Source organism: Lynx canadensis, chromosome E1, assembly GCF_007474595.2.
Source record: "Lynx canadensis isolate LIC74 chromosome E1, mLynCan4.pri.v2, whole genome shotgun sequence".
In the NCBI taxonomy this organism is placed as follows: domain Eukaryota; kingdom Metazoa; phylum Chordata; class Mammalia; order Carnivora; family Felidae; genus Lynx; species Lynx canadensis.
In genome coordinates this window covers 6713988-6730501 of record NC_044316.2, presented here as the reverse complement: position 1 = coordinate 6730501, position 16514 = coordinate 6713988, and the positions used below count along the sequence as shown (strand labels likewise).

Here is a 16514-nt window from a genome sequence, read left to right as displayed (position 1 = left end):
ACAACAACGGATTCTGTATTCCTTAGAGAAACACATTCACGGGAAAATTACTTAAAAAGGCTTTGGGACGTCAAGCTGGCTTGAAGGTCCAGAGACGGACACACAGGTCTTGGGAACCATTCCTCGCTCAAGGAAAGAATTCAAGGCAAAATTGAAAGGAAATACTCTACTCAAAGATGTTTCAAAATCTAAACTAACAGATAAGGATTAAGACAAATTCCTGGGGAATTCTTTCTCATAAAATGGTTTGCCCTACAGAAAGGATACATTTAATAGACATCCGGAGGTTTGTTTAAGCATTTGAAACAAAGTATTAAAGTGTTGTGGACAGGGTGCTTGGGTGGCTCAGTTAAGCGTCTGACTTCAGCTCAGGATCTCACCGTTCGTGAGTTCCAGCCCCGCGTCGGGCACTGTGCTGACAGCTCAGAGCCCGGAGCCTGCTTCGGATTCTGTGTCTCCCTCTCTCTCTGTTCCTCCCCCGATCTCACTCTCTCTTTCTCAAAAATAAATACAGTGTTTAAAAAATTTAACAAAAAATAAAATTTTAAAAATAAAGCGTCGTAGGGTTTTCAAATAAAATAGGAGACTCCATGGATGTAATTTAGATCACTGATAATGAATAGGGTAGATTATGAGATCAAGCTCTAGGGCACCTGGCTCACTCAGTCAGTGAAGCATGTGGCTCTCGTTCTCAGGGTTGTGAGTTCAAGCCCCACCTTGGGCGTGAGCCTGCTTAAAAAAAAATATATATATATATAAATATATATAATATATAATATAATTTATATATTATATATTATATTAATATACATAATTATATATATAATATATAATTAATTATATATATTATATTAATATATATATTATATATATTTATACATATATAAATATATATAAATATATATATAAAGCCTTAACCACCATTTGGCTCATGCTACCTAACGAAAAAATAACTAACCAACATAGGTGTGAAAAAAATAAGTAAACAAAGTGACTGCAGACATGGATTTTTATGGCTTCAAAGATCTGGATTAGATTAAAAAAATAAAACAATTGTACTTAAATGGGTGTATTAAAATGAGGACATTTTGGGGCGCCTGGGTGGCGCAGTCGGTTAAGCGTCCGACTTCAGCCAGGTCACGATCTCGCGGTCCGGGAGTTCGAGCCCCGCGTCGGGCTCTGGGCTGATGGCTCGGAGCCTGGAGCCTGTTTCCGATTCTGTGTCTCCCTCTCTCTCTGCCCCTCCCCCGTTCATGCTCTGTCTCTCTCTGTCCCAAAAATAAATAAACGTTGAGAAAAAAAAAATTAAAAAAAAAAATAAAAAATAAAATGAGGACATTTTCCTAGGTTACCTTTCTTTTCTTCCTTATTTCCTTCTATTTTCCCCGTAAATTCTACCCCTTGGCCCACATCTTGGTAATTTATTTATTTGTTCCTCTGAGTGTGTAATTTTTTTTTAATTATTATTATTATTTTTTTAGAGAGAGAACAGGTGCGAGAAGGGAAGAGGAGGGGGCAGAGAGAGAGAGAGAGGGAGGGAGGGAGGGAGGGAGGGAGGGAAGGAGGGAATCTTAAGCAGGCTCCACACTCCGTGCAGAGATCCTGGTGCAGGGCTCGAACTCACGAACCGTGAGATCATAACCTGACCCAAGATCAAAAATCAGATGCTCAACCGAGCCAACCAGGCACCCCCACATCTTGGTAATTTAAAATCCTACATCTTTCCCCTCCTTTTATAGGGAATTTTATTCATAATAGATAAATCACCTATTTTGAGGTCACAAAGTAGTGATAAGATGTGGAATGAGACTGTGGAAATAAAGAATAAAACGACAAGGAAAACACAGAAACATGTGTATGGACAGTAATCTGCCGGGAAAAGAGACCTTAACCGTGAATTTCAAGGTACGGTCGTCTTGCCAGCCACCTGTTCTATAAATAAACTCAAGAACTGTCCTGCTTTGTCAAGAGAAGAAAACAGGGATTCTTTTTTTTTTTTTTAATTTTTTTTTTCAACGTTTATTTATTTTTGGGACAGAGAGAGACAGAGCATGAACGGGGGAGGGGCAGAGAGAGAGGGAGACACAGAATCGGAAACAGGCTCCAGGCTCTGAGCCATCAGCCCAGAGCCCGACGCGGGGCTCGAACTCCCGGACCGTGAGATCGTGACCTGGCTGAAGTCGGACGCTTAACCGACTGCGCCACCCAGGCGCCCCGAAAACAGGGATTCTTGACCAAGAAGCGTGAGCTTTAAAATCTGCAGAGCAGAAAGGTCTGCTGTGACACCATCGTTCGCTGGGAAAGATGTCATCACTATACAATCTGGGGGAGGTGGAGACAGAATACCGGCTGGCTTTCCTGAAGGCGAGAGGAGAGAAAAGGGCCAGAAATAAGGGTATGAGATTTTAGGGATCGGGAGGAGGGTGAAGAGGGCAAATGCAAGAGAAGTTCAAGGCAACCGGAAGTCAAGAGGAAGACTTTTCAGAACGGGAATGTTCCTGTAATGGGACATTTATTATTTCCTCCGGCCAGTCTCCTCCTTTCCTGTGTCACTGTCATCCTCTGCTTTGTGAGGCCCTGCCCCACTCCTGCTCCGATGTGTGGGCCCCAGAGAGCAGCCAGTTTGGCATGGCCCTCACCGTGAGCGGTCCAGATGAGGGTCCCTGATGCAAACCAACCCCGTGCCCCCACCCTTCATCACTGTGACCAACTGACAGGCCAAGAGAGTGGCATGTAAGCAAAGTCCGGACAAACGAGCCTCTCCTTTGTACTTCTAGAACTAGAAAGGGTCAAGGGTCATGCTGAAGAGACATGAGCCTAGAGGACCATGAAGACAATGGACGGAAGAGGCCCGTATGTGGAGAGCACAGGTGTCAGAGGAAGAACAGCTATTGCCCTCCCTTCCAGAGGTACTTAAATCGGCCATAGCTCCAGAATTCACTTCTAATTAGCCACTTCCTTACTTCCATGAGCTACTCAGGATCCTTCCCCAAACTCTCCTGCTTTATTTATATTAGTTTATCTGCTTCTGAAGAAGGCAGGTGTCTTAATCTGCTCAGGATGCCATGATAATATGCCACACACCTGGGAGCTTGAACAACAGGAATTGGTTTTTTCATAGTTCTGAAGACTGCAAGTCCCAGGTCAAGGCTCTGGCAAGGTTTGGGTTTGGGGAGGGCTCTGTTGCTGGTTGGCAGAGAGCTGCCTCCTCACTCCTCAGCACACAGCCCTTCCTCTGAGCGTGGAGAGAGAAAGAAATCTCTCCTCCTCTTCTTATAAGGCCACCAACCCTACTGGATTAAGGCCCTCCCCTTACGGCCTGACTTCACCTTAATTACTTCAGAAAGGCCCTATCTCCAAAGACAGTAGGGATTAGTGCTTCGACATATGGATTTGGGGAGGGAAAACACAATTTAGTCCACAGTGGGACCCAGAAGCATCAATTCAGCAGAAATATGACGTGTTCTGGACTCAGAAGGGTTGATATTAGATACATGCCCAGAAAAAAAGTGAGGCAGACTTTGGAAAGGAATGGGGCTCTTTCTGTAACCATTGTCCAACCAAACCTATCACAGAAAAGACATCTGTATAACATTCAGTTCAGTTCAATTCAGTTCAATTCAATTCAGTTCAGTTCAATTCAATTCAGTTCCATTCAGTTCAATTCAATTCAGTTCAGTTCCATTCAGTTCAGCTCAATTCAATTTAGTTCAATTCAGTTCAGTTCAATTCAATTCAGTTCCATTCAGTTCAATTCAATTCAGTTCAGTTCAATTCAGTTCAATTCAATTCAGTTCAATTCAATTCAGCGTAACTCATGAAGGACCGAACAAACAAGACTAAAGAAAGGTCTAATAATCAGAAGAAGAACATCACAAAGAACAGAACCTAACAAGTGCAAACTGACCACACGGGGAGGCTGGGAGGGGTGGAGATCAGGGCAGGGAGAACCCAACTGTTCCAGAAGAGCGGCTGGTGATCTTGCTACTGAACATTTGGTCTTACTCTCACTGCTGCCTCTCGGGATGCAGTCCTCATGTGGGCTGACGAGCCAGGGGTCAGGGAAAAGGCAGAAGTTGGGGGTGGGTTGGCTTCCGAAACAACGAGGGTTGTCAAGGGTCTCAGCTGAAGTTCAGAGGCATAAAGATTTGGATAGGGGAGGTAGCGATTTCCTCCCCGAATCCCAGCATATAAGAGATGACGGGCTGGAAATGTGCAAGAGTTCATTAGATGGCAGAGTTCATTAAATCATGGAAGGCAAGTTCCTAATGACGCTTCTCTATGGTTTCAGAATCTCTACGCCACTTAAGTGTCACCATCAAAAACACACCATGTGACCAGATGGACCATGACTGCCCACCCACTCTCCATCTCATAAGGAGAGTGAACAAAAATACGAATGTAGAGACAGCAACTGCGAGCCCCTGATGCTACTAGCATCTGGCCCCCCAACCAGAAGCTCCGTGTTGGAAATTCAGGTTTCCCTTACAGAAGCAGAGAGAAGCCCTCTGAGCTAAGAACCAGGTCCCCACAGAAGGAAATCACTCTACAAACCCAGGAGCAAGGCATCTACCAGTGGGACCAACAGCATGTGTTTCCTCCTCCTGTGTGACTCCCACATGTGGGTCTTGAATGCTGACGTCATGGGAGCATCTGTATGTGACCCAAGCATGTAGTCGTGAGCAATGCCAAATGAATACTCCCCATACAACCTGCTCGGTCTTCCTCCACAGACACTAAGGAGAGAGCCTCAGGAGGCGCCTGGGTGGCTCTGTTGGTGAAGCGTCCAACTCTTGATTTCAGCTCAGGCCATGATCTCACGGCGCGTGAGATCCAGCCCTGCGTCAGGCTCCGTGCTAACAGTATGGGGCCTGCTTGGGATTCTCTCTCTCCCTCCCTCTCTCTGCCCCTCCCCTGCTCATGCTCTCTCTCTCTCTCAAAATATATACGTAAACTTTGGGGGGGGGGGGAGAAGAGAGCCTCAGATCCGGGTCAGAATAGCTCTGACAACCTTTCTGTTCCTCTTCCTTCTTAACAGAAGAAGAGTGTCAGCATCACCACCTTCCGTAGGCAACGGGATTTAACACCACTGGCTTTGCTTTTGTCCCGGTCACTTTCAGGTGTAGCCAGTACATATACAGCAGGGGCTACCGCGTTTCGGTTTCTGGGAGCGCTCCACAATGTTTCTAACAGATTCATTGGGAAGAAGTGAATCAACTTTTTACCAGATGTGTGGCTCCAGATGCCCCCAAAACCGTTCAGGTGGACTGGGAGTCTGGGAAACACAAAATTAACTAAAGAAATCTTTGTTGTCTCTGTTGATACGACCCGTTCTATTTCTGGTCTTGGGGGACTGGCCTACATTTCCTATTGGTCCGGATGCAGAATTCCAGGGTCTGAACCAGTTACCGTAGCTGCCTCCTTTTGTAAAGCAGTTGCAAAGTGTTAAAAAAAAAAAAAAAAAAAAAAAAAAAAGGGATAAACGTGATCTCATTGGACACTGAAAACAATCCTCAAGTCAACCCACAAGTGGCGTTATTACCCGTGGGCAGGTGAGGGCACTGGTGTTCGGGGGGCAGGTGGACTGAGTAACCTAACCAGGTGGCCTGGATCTGGGAACCCCACCAGAGATTCCTGGTTCAGGATTCTATATTGCATCTCTCGGCCCAAGCAGATCCGTCTATTCTGGGTTTGTTTTTGTTTCTTTTTCTCAGGAAAATAAAAAAAGAGCTGTGCAGGTGATTAAAACTGACCGCCCAAAGGGCCTAGAGTCGAACCAAAATGTGCCTTCCACATTCGTATTCGTGAACCTACATTCCTTCGAGGTGTGAACTTGGGCGCACACACCAGTGCAAGGATTAGAAAGGTGGATACGCGCCATTGGGACAAAAGGAGGCCAGAGTCAATGGTGGCCCATCTCGGAGCCTCTGGAGGTTCCCCTGCTGTAACAGGCGCTTTCTGGGGGCTTCTGGGAGACAGTGCCGGAGGAGAACAGCACAGTGGGAATGGTGCTTCCCTCATAATAGTCTTGGGTTCAGAACACGGCTACAGAGGGGACAGCTGCACCACTGGCCCCTTCAACCCCAGCCACACTGCCTTCGTGCTGTACCCTGGATACGGCAGCCTGACTCCCCACCTCAGGACCTCTGCACGTGCTGTTCCTGCTGTCATGAATCCTTCTGCGCCCAATCTCTACATGGCTACCTCCTTGTCATTTGTGTCCCAGATCAAGTGTCACCTCCTCCAAAAAAGCCTCCTCTGTTTTAACGAAACTAATGTTGTTGCCTTCCTTTCTCCATCATTCTCTCTCAAAATTGCACCGTGCTATCTTCATTTTTTTTTTAAATTAATTATTTTGAGAGACTGAGACAGAGAGAGTGTGTGCGTGAGCAGGGAGAGGGACAGAGAGAGAATCCCAAGCAGGCTCCGCACCGTCAACACAGAGCCCAACATGGGGCTCGATCTTACGAACTGTGAGATCACGACCCGAGCTGAAACCCAGAGTCGGATGTTTCACCGACGGAACCCCCCAGGCATCCCAAGTGCCGTCTTCTTTATATGACTCACGGCTGCCTGAAATCACCACGTGTTCACTCCTCATCTAGGGTTTCTGTCTCCCACACTAGACTTCAGCCCCCAAGAGAGCAGGGACCCCATGTCTCTGACTCATGACTCTTACCGCCAGTGCCTGGCACGTTGCGAGTGTTCGGAAAAACTTAGTCAATGAAAACAAACTCAACGTGCAAACCCCTACACGCAAAGCCCTACACGCTACCCCCCCAAATATGATCACTATTCCTTCCAAAAAGCAAAAATGAAAGCGGAGAAACTCTACCTTGTTCGTGACGAATCCATATCCAACACCAACTTTGCTAAATGTTTCCTCTGCTTCTGAATATTTGGGATTTCCACCTGTGGTTACAGAAGAGACATAGTCAAACTGAAGTTCCAGACAAATTCTTTTCATTTTTTATTTATTTTTTTTTTTAATTTTTTTTTTTTAATTTTTTTTTTAACGTTTTTATTTATTTTTGAGACAGAGACAGAGCATGAATGGGGGAGGGGCAGAGAGAGAGGGAGACACAGAATCGGAAACAGGCTCCAGGCTCTGAGCCATCAGCCCAGAGCCCGACGCGGGGCTCGAACTCACGGACCGTGAGATCGTGACCTGAGCCGAAGTCGGACGCTTAACCGACTGAGCCACCCAGGCGCCCCTCTTTTCATTTTTTAAATGTATATATATATTTTTTAAAAAATTTAATGTTATTTTGAGAGAGAGAGAGAGAGAGAGAGAGAGAGAGAGAGAGAGAGAGAGAGAGAGAGAGAGAATATGAACCAGCAGGTGTGGGGCAGAGAGACAGGGAGACACGAAATCCGAAGCAGGTGCTTCAGGCTCCGAGCTGTCAGCACAGAGCCTGACACGGGGCTCAAACTCACGGACCGCAAGATCATGACCTGAGCTGGAGTTGGATGCTTAACCGACTGAGCCACCCAGGCACCCCAAGTTCCAGATAAATTCTTAAAGAACTACGGACAGCCAGCCATCCAACAAGTGTGGTGGAGGGCTCCCAAGCCTTATTTCCGGATGAAACCTTTGATTCTTGATCCTGAGTTGACCTCTGCTCTTTTTTTCACCGGACACCTGCCAGGGCCCCCATCACCCAGACCCTGTAGGGGTTCTGCTCTGCTCTGCTCACTGATGCCTGGCCTCATTCTTGTTCCTACCTCATTCAGCAAAAAAAAAAAAGGCTCAATCCCAGCTCTGTCCTCCACACCAGGGTCACAAGTGGAGAGCAAAGCAGAAAGAGTAGACACACAGACCTAATTCAAAACAGACAGCAGGCAGATGACGGAGACGAGTCTCAGGAGACCTGAGATCCGATGAGGAATGCAATCAGGACATATTTTTATAGAAATTCAGTAAGAAGTTTTTCCAAAATAAAGACCAAATAAACACAGCCATGGTTTTGCTCGGCTACAGCAAGTTCTTCCGTAGTGGGCGTATGTGGATATGCTCTTTTTCTATTTTTATTTCTAAAAAAATGACTTCTCTCAACATCCCGGGGTGTGGGATTTGGGGTCCAGGCTTAGCCAAAGTGGGGCGGGAAGTGAGAATTTCGAAGGGAAAATTGGCTGTACATTGAAACCAGCATCATCTCAGGCCATGGTTTTCATAGAGAAGGGAGAAATGGGAAGAAGATCTTCTGAGCAGGGATGACTGACGTATGGGGGCTAATAACTTCTGGCAGGTAAGATGTGGCCCTGGGCTCCCAGAGTCATCACTGCCCCCAGAAGCAAAGTTGGAGGGTCACAGGGACATCTGGGTGGTGTTAAGTGAGCCTCAGCATCCAGGTCAAACACACCCCTCGGGTTTCAGTCAGGCTTTGCCTGGGACCCCAAACCACCTTTATGAAGAGAGAAGGGCCTCTCACGCACGCTGTTGGTTGAGCAATGGCCTCTAACCGGATGGTATCTGAGAAGTCTAGAGCTGATCTCTGTCAAACCACCGTATATAGGATTTTCTCCTTGAATACTTTTAGGCAGCCAAGTATTTATTTGCCCATACATTCTGTCACAGAAATTGCATCGGGAGATGTGGAGGTGCTGGGGGCAGTCCGGGAAGGAAACCAGACGTGGTCTGGAGCAATGCTAATCCAATATGGTAGCGTCTAGCTCCTGGTGGCTACATCATTTTAAATTCTCAGGAACACAACAATAGCCAAACTGTGGAAAGAGCCTAAATGTCCATCAACTGATGAATGGATAAAGAAATTGTGGTTTATATACACAATGGAGTACTACGTGGCAATGAGAAAGAATGAAATGTGGCCTTTTGTAGCAACGTGGATGGAACTGGAGAGTGTGATGCTAAGTGAAATAAGTCACACAGAGAAAGACAGATACCGCATGTTTTCGCTCTTATGTGGATCCTAAGAAACTTAACAGAAGACCATGAGGGAGGGGAAGGAAAAAAAAAAAAAGGTTAGAGAGGGAGGGAGCCAAAACATAAGAGACTCTTAAAAACTGAGAACAAACTGAGGGTTGATGAGGGGTGGGGCGGGAGGTGAGGGTGGGTGATGGGCATTGAGGAGGGCACCTGTTGGGATGAGCACTGGGTGTTGTAAGGAAACCAATGTGACAATAAATTTCATCTTTAAAAAAAAAATTAAAAGAAATTCTCAGGAGCAAAAATTAAACAAAATTAAAAATTGAATTCCTCAGTCACACTAACCACATTTCAAGAGCTCAATGGCCACGGGTGGCTACTGGAGAACAAACTGTGCAGATGTAAAGCATTTACATCATTGCAGGCAGCCGGACAGGATGGTACCCAGGGAGGTTTTATAGGACCAACTAGAGGCAATCGGGGGGAGGTCCGGGGTTCAAGGCAAATAAAACCCCCAAGCGTTTCCTTTCTTACTTGACACACAATTTTACTTGGTGGAAGCCAGCAAAATCGTCACAGAGACCTCAAGGTGTCTCTGTAATAAAATCGTTTTTATTTAGCACCCTTTAAAATCCAGGGATGAAGGAGATTAAGAGCACACTTATTAACGTTCGTTTATTTTTGAGAGAGACAAAGTGTGAATGGAGGAGGGGCCGAGAGAAAGGGGGAGACACAGAATCCGAAGTGGGATCCAGGCTCTGAGCTGTCAGCACAGAGCTCGACACGGGGTTCGAACCCACGAACCGCGAGATCATGACCTGAGCTAAAGTCGGACGCTCAACCGACTGAGCCACCCAGGCATCCCAAGAGCACACTTATTGTGAGGCGCACTGAGTAACGTACAGAATTGTTGAATCAGTATGTTGTACAGCTGAGGCTAATATAACACTGTGTGTTAACCACACTGGAATTCATGCAAATAAACTAAAATGAATAAAATAAAATAAAAAAATAATAAAACAAAAATTAAAAAAATAAAATAAAATAAATGAATAAAATAAATAAAATAAAAATAAAATAAAATAAGATAAATAAAATTAATAATATAAAAGAAAAGAAAAAGTAAAATGAATAAAATAAAAATAATAAAATAAAATAAATGAATAAAATAAAATGAATAAAGTAAGTAAAATAAAATGAATAAAATAAAATAAAAAGTAAATGAATAAAACAAAATAAAAAATAAAATAATAAAACAATAAATAAAATAAAATGGTAAAATAAAATAAAATTAAATTAAAATAAATTAAAATAAAATAAATGAAGAAAATAAATAAAAGTAAAATAAAAAATAAAATAAAATAATAAGATAAATAAAATAAACTAATAATATAAAAGAAAAGAAAAAATAAAATGAGTGAAATAAAAATAAAATAAAATAAATGAATAAAATAAGTAAAATAAAATGAATAAAATTAAAAATAGAATAATAAAAAATAAAAGAAAAAGAAAATAAAAATAAATTAAAATAAAAAATGAATAAAATAATAAAATAAAATAAATAAAATAAAAATAAGGTAAATAAAAGAAAAAATAAAATGAGTAAGTACAATAAAATAAAATAAAAGAATAAAATGAATAAAGTACAATAAAAATAATCAAATCAAATCGAATCAATCCATGTACACATAACCTGTGAGCCCCTACAGAGTCTCCTTCTGAGGAAGGGCTGCCTTCATTTCAGTGAAGACTAGAGATGGGTGGAGGGCAGGGACAGTGTAGGTCTAGCAGTGTAGACCCTGGTGGGGAAGGGGGTACAGTGCCAGCTTTATTCCCTTCCCCAGCGGAACGCCAACAGAGACGAGTATGAGCGGGAGACAGAGCTGACAAACAGTGGACGGGGCTGTCATACCAGGGAATCCTGACCACGCGGACAGGCAGTAATCATCCGTGGTGAAAAACAGTCTCACAGCGCGGGTGGCCTCATCCCCGCTGCTTACCTCGGCCAGCAAAAACAGGGGCTCAATCACGTCTCTCTCCACCTGCAACTCAAAGTGGATCAGCTCCTGAGCCAGCTTGTCCTCGGTCTCTCCACACAGTTTCAGCATCTTCCTGCAACAGGAGGGGGAAGCCAGGCAAGAGGTCACCTGCAACCACCATCCTCGGCTCAAGGCTGGGTAAGCTTTCAGGGGATGGTGTTCCTACACTGGCTGGTTCCCCTGCTACAACACTGACCAACGTGCTCCGTTCGTTTGCATGTCTGAAATTTTCAGGGTTTTTTTTTTTTTTTTTAACATTTATTTTTTGGGAAGGGGCAAGCGGGAGAGAGGCAGAGAGAGAGGGACAGGGGATCCAAAGAGGGGTCTGCGCTGACGGGCTGACAGCAGTGAGCCCGATATGAGGCTTGAACTCACGAATCATGAGCTCATGAAATCATGACCTGAGCCGAAGTCGGACGCTCAACCGACTGAGCCACCTAGGCGCCCCTGAAATTTTCAGTTTTTTTAAATGATGCTAAGTACCTACCGTGTGCCTGGAGTAAAGGGAACATGTAGGGAAATATAAGAGAGGTGTGGGGAGCACAGACTCATGCATGCTGAATGCACACTCCTCTAAGACCCAGATGCTTCTATCTGCCCGGAGCACTGGAAAACTAGCTATAACCGATACACGAACAAACCAACATCTTTAAACACATTCCAAAAGCTTCAATTGCAAGAGGCTCTTAGAGACAGAAAACCCCTTCTCTTAAGCCGTGACAACTTACCTTTGTAGAGAATGAACAATTATCCAGTGGAAAGTTGGAATGGAAAAAGCGTTACAAAAGTGTGTTCGTAATGAGCAAATAACAGAAGACCTGAATGAGTAGAAAGCTATATACCATATTCCTAGATGAGACGATACGTTATTTCGAGGATGTTAATGCCCCCTGAATGGGTCTACAGACAGTCCTCCTTTTGCGTGGTACCCTGCTAACTGAAACTCACGCAAAAAGTTTTTACAAATCAATAAAAGTATAAGAAGAGACCACTGTTACTTTTCAGTTAGTATGTATCTATGTTTCCTGTTATGTTACACTTTAAGGACACATAAGCGGTCACATACAATACATGATACCAACGCCCCACCTGAACGACAAGTTCACATCAGGGGGTGCCTGGGTGGCTCAGTTGATTAAGCATCTGACTTAGGCTCAGGTCATGATCTCAAGGTTCATGGGTTTGAGCCCCATGTGGGGCTCTGTCCTGATGGCTCAGAGCCTGGAGCCTGCTTCGGATTCTGTCTCCCTCTCTCTCTCTCTGCCCCTCCCCCACTCACACTCTGTCTCTGTCTCTCTGTGTCTCTCTGAAAAACAAACATTAAAAAAAGAAACAAGTTCACAGCAATGGTTTTAGGCTGAACCTATCTGCTGCTCGCTTTTTTCATGCATCATCATCTTTGGGGCTTATGTGTCTCGATATCCACAGAATTAAGTCATTCTGGTGTATGCACTTTCACTCCACCATTTATTAACCCTTCCCATAATCAACACTGCGATTCCGTCCAGAGCTGCAGGACATATGTGCACGGTCTCTGTTTGCATGTGAGAATTTTTCTGTGCAAAGGAGAGGAGATACACATCCCCTTAACCTTACTAGATACCTGCTCTTTAAAGTGAGAATGCTAACTTCTCTCTCACCAGTGCAAATAGGAGTTCCCAACGCTCCACGCTCTCTCCAACCCTCGGTACCAGGGTTTCTGCCAAACTGGTGGGTGCAAAACATTACCCCCTCCTGGCTTTAATTCGCATTCCTTGGCTCCTGGAGAGACTGCAGATCTTTCCGTGTTTGGGGCCATTCAGGATTTCCTGTTCCACGATGTGCTTGTTCATGTTCTTTGATTATTTGTGTACCCGGATCTATTTATTTCATTTTATTTGTAGGAGTTCCTTATATATACTTAAAAATACGTGTGTGGAGGCAGAGTGGAGTCACATTCTATTTCATATCTGCTGCAAATGTCAACTTCCAGGTCGTGGGCTTAGGATCATTGTTTTCTTCTTCTAATGGTGTCTTTGACCTAATTTGTCTGTTACTTACCTCCATGCTCCTGATGCTACTTTGTTGTTGTTGTTGTTGTTGTTGAATTGTAACCACTGGCTATTGACTGCCAACTGCGGAAAGTGAAAATTTAGCTACCTTTACACCTGACCTCCCTGCACGTGTTTAGAGACCTTTAGTATTTGCACTATATTTTTGACCCCATGTGTTTGATTCAGAGTCGTATATTGCGATCGCTGGTCTTTGCTGTGTATGTGTCCTCTCTGTGGAGTTAATAATCGCCTTGTTTTGGTTTGCGTGTTTATTTCTCTATAGACCTGATCGAACCCCAAACCCTCCAGCACGAACTACTTTCTCTCTTAAGAAACTGAATCACGCTGGATGTGAATGAATTTCAACTTCTCGAATTCTTCTCTCCTGGACCCGCGTCAACCTGGATTGAGTTTTCCTTCAATCCTTGGGCATGGCCATCTTCCCGCATACTTTCTTCCCCATTTCCTGGGATTCTCCCTCCCTCTGTCCTGTGCTGGACAGACCTTATTTCCCACGTCCTCTGTCTATACCTCTTTCTTGGTCACTCCCTCACTGTCGAGCACGTCTTGCTGAAGCAGCTTGAGAGAGTGTGTGGGAAGTCAATTTTTTAAAAAAAATTTTAATGTTTATTCATTTTTAAGAGAGAGAGACAGACAGAGACGGTGCATGAGCAGGGGAGGAGCAGAGACAGAGGGAGACACAGAATCTGAAGTGGGATCCAGGCTCTGAGCTGTCAGCACAGAGCATGATGTGGGGCCCGAACCCTGAACTGTGAGCTCACGACCTGAGCCAAAGTCGGATGCTTAACCTACTGAGCCGCCCAGGCGCCCCTTGGGAAGGCAACTGTTGGGACCCTGTGTGCCACAACATTCTCCTCTATTACCCTGAGTGTTGACTGACAGTGAGGATACTGAATTCTACACTGATCATCAGACGCCTTCAGAAATTTGAAGGCATTCCACAGTAATTAATCTTCTGTTTCTACTGTTGATCTTGGCAAGTCTGGAAGCATTCAGATTTCTGAGACTTTGTCTATGACAATTTTTTTTTTTGCTCCAGAAGGTTGTAGAATCTTTTCACTTGTCACTCGGTCCTCACTAGTGGTGAGCCTGGCATTGGTTCAACTTTTTCTATTGTACCAGGAGCTCCATGGGCCCTTTCAATAGAACAGCTCATGCCCTTCGGTTCTGGAAAACTCTTGGATTCCTTTATTACTACTACTATTACTGCTAGGATTATTTCTTCCTCTCCTTTTCTCTGAAGTCCTGCTATTCAGGCCTAAAACCTCCTGGATTCGCCTTCCAATCTTCCAACTTTTCTATTTTCCACGTCATGGTCATGTTTTTCTAGTCTCTGAATTTCTTCCACTTTATCTTCTAAACCTACCGCTGAAAAAAAAGTTGTACGTTTTGTTTCCATGAGCTTGCTTTTGATCTCAGAGTATTTCTTTTCCATAAGTTTTTTTTGTAAGTTTATTTATGAGAGAGAGAGAGAGAGAGAGCGCGCGCGCGCACACTAGCAGGGAAGGAGCAGAGAAAGAGGGAGAGCGAAGGAATCCCAAGCAGGTTCTACGCTGCCAGCTCAGAGCCCAATGCAAGGCTGGAACTCTTGAACCTGCAAGATCATGGCCTGAGTCGAAGTCGGACGCTCAACCGACTGAGCCACCCAGGCGCCCCGCTCCCCCCCCCCCTTTTTTTTAAATTGACACCCTGGGCTGTTGTGTGGTTTTCTTTAAGTACTTTTTTTTTCATTGAGATATAACTGACAAACATCCTTTTATTTCACGGACGCGTTATTTTCTCTGATCACATGACAATGTTACGTGAAGCATTTTCCTGAAAGTATCTCCTCCCGATGTGGTATCTATTTCTCCCCAGTTACATTCCCTGCCCCCACCCCCAATTGTTTTGGTATATAGGTTTCAGGTCAGATTCCCTCCAATGTCTGGAGATCTGGGACGCCTGTCTATATTTAAGAGTGGAGACTCGGGGGCGCCTGGGTGGCTCAGTTGTTTAAGTGTCCAACTTCAGCTCAGGTCATGATCTCGTGGTTTGTGAGTTCAAGCCCCACATCGGGCTCTGTGCTGACAGCTTGGAGCCTGCTTCAGATTCTTTGTCTCCCTTGCTCTCTGCCCCTCCACTGCTCATGCTCTCTCTCTCTCAAAAATAAACATGAAAAAAAAAAAAAAGAGTGGAGACTCAAAGCTGGGAGTACGTGAAGAAAGCCTATCGGCTTCGAGATCGTCTGTAGGATGGTCAAGCCGGGTCATATTAATTGGAGCAGTGTCCCCTCCAATATCTTTGATCTTTAGTCCATTCCTGTTGGGCCGGTCACATTTGCCAGGCTCTTGTTACTTTCCTGCCTAGAGAGCATGGGCCTGGGGAGGCTTGCAGAGGTCAGGGGGAAGAGACATGAAGAGTCTCAGCATCCAGTATTCGTCAGTCACTTTAACGCCTGAGACCCTTACATGGTGCCCGCGGTCGTGGGACACTCTGCTTTACCCCCTCCAGAGAACAAAGCTGCAGTCTCTTCTGCTGGGGTTGGGCACAAGGGGATGAGAGTCTCCCAGGGCTGTGGATAAGGGCTGCATGTGAACCAAGTGGTACCCAACTAGCTTTTCATGCACATGCCTAACTGCAATCCCTCGCCATTCTAGAGGTCCCGAGGGCCAGCAGCCCTGAACCAGTGAGTATTTCGGGACGTAAGGGATGTGGCTCTCTGCAGAGCCTACTTCTGGCTCCGGAGTTCCCTTTCTGAGACCCGCTAATACCGGGTAGGTTACCGGTACCATCCAGAACCTTTACAGCTTTCGCCAAACTCTTGTTTTCTTTCCTGGCTTTCAGGCCTTTCCGGGTTTATTAGATGGTTGTGCTCAGTCTGTCATGTTTACCTGGGTGTCCCTCATCACCTGACCTTCAATCTACCTGTGTCACTATGTTTTGGGCAAGTCTCTGAAACGGCGTGGGTGTCTTATCCACCTGCGACTCTCCAGATTATGAGCAGTCGAGGTTATTTCGTCCTTTACAACTAGAGATACAGACCCAGTAAGTGCTCTCAATTTCACCTGCTGTTTGCCCTTTATTACGCTTTTCTCTTGGCCCGTGCTGCTCGTGTAGCCCCTCCTAGGGGGTGTTTTCTATTTTATCGGTTTCCCTTTACATCCTTTCACTAGTTTACAGGTTTTCCATCCTATTCCCTGTGTGGTGGCTCATTTTTCCAACATGCACACTATACACGGAAATGTGATACCTTTAAGAAAACACTTCTTAACGTTTATTTTTGAGAGAGAGCAGAGTGCGAGTGGGGGAGGGGCAGAGCGAGAGGGAGGCACGGAATCTGAAGCAGGCTCCAGGCTCCGAGATGTCAGCACAGAGCCCGATGACGGGCTCAAACTCACGAGCCGTGAGATCATGACTGGAGCCAAAGCTGGATGTCTAACCGACTGAGCCCCCCAGGCCCTCCTCCCCCTGCTTTTTAAAATTCCCTATGTTGTACCTTTCATCTCTGTGACTGGTTTCATAACGGGAAGCCTGGCCCTCGCACCCCTCCCCTCT

The 16514-nt window shown here is 45.1% G+C and overlaps 1 protein-coding gene across 4 annotated transcripts in view; it reads right to left on the bottom strand.

Moving 5' to 3' along the window:
* Positions 1-16514, bottom strand: part of ARHGAP44 (Rho GTPase activating protein 44) — a 179340-nt gene that overhangs the window by 50070 nt on the left and 112756 nt on the right. For all 4 annotated transcript variants that reach the window (XR_003964576.1, XM_030295123.1, XM_030295121.1 and 1 more), the window contains exons 5-6: positions 10888-10999; positions 6836-6912 (exon numbers count right to left, since the gene is read on the bottom strand). Coding sequence is in view for 3 of the 4 variants with exons in the window: in XM_030295123.1 (XP_030150983.1) it covers positions 6836-6912; positions 10888-10999 (189 nt within the window). In the remaining variant the exon portion in view is untranslated. The remainder of the gene's footprint in view (positions 1-6835; positions 6913-10887; positions 11000-16514) is intronic.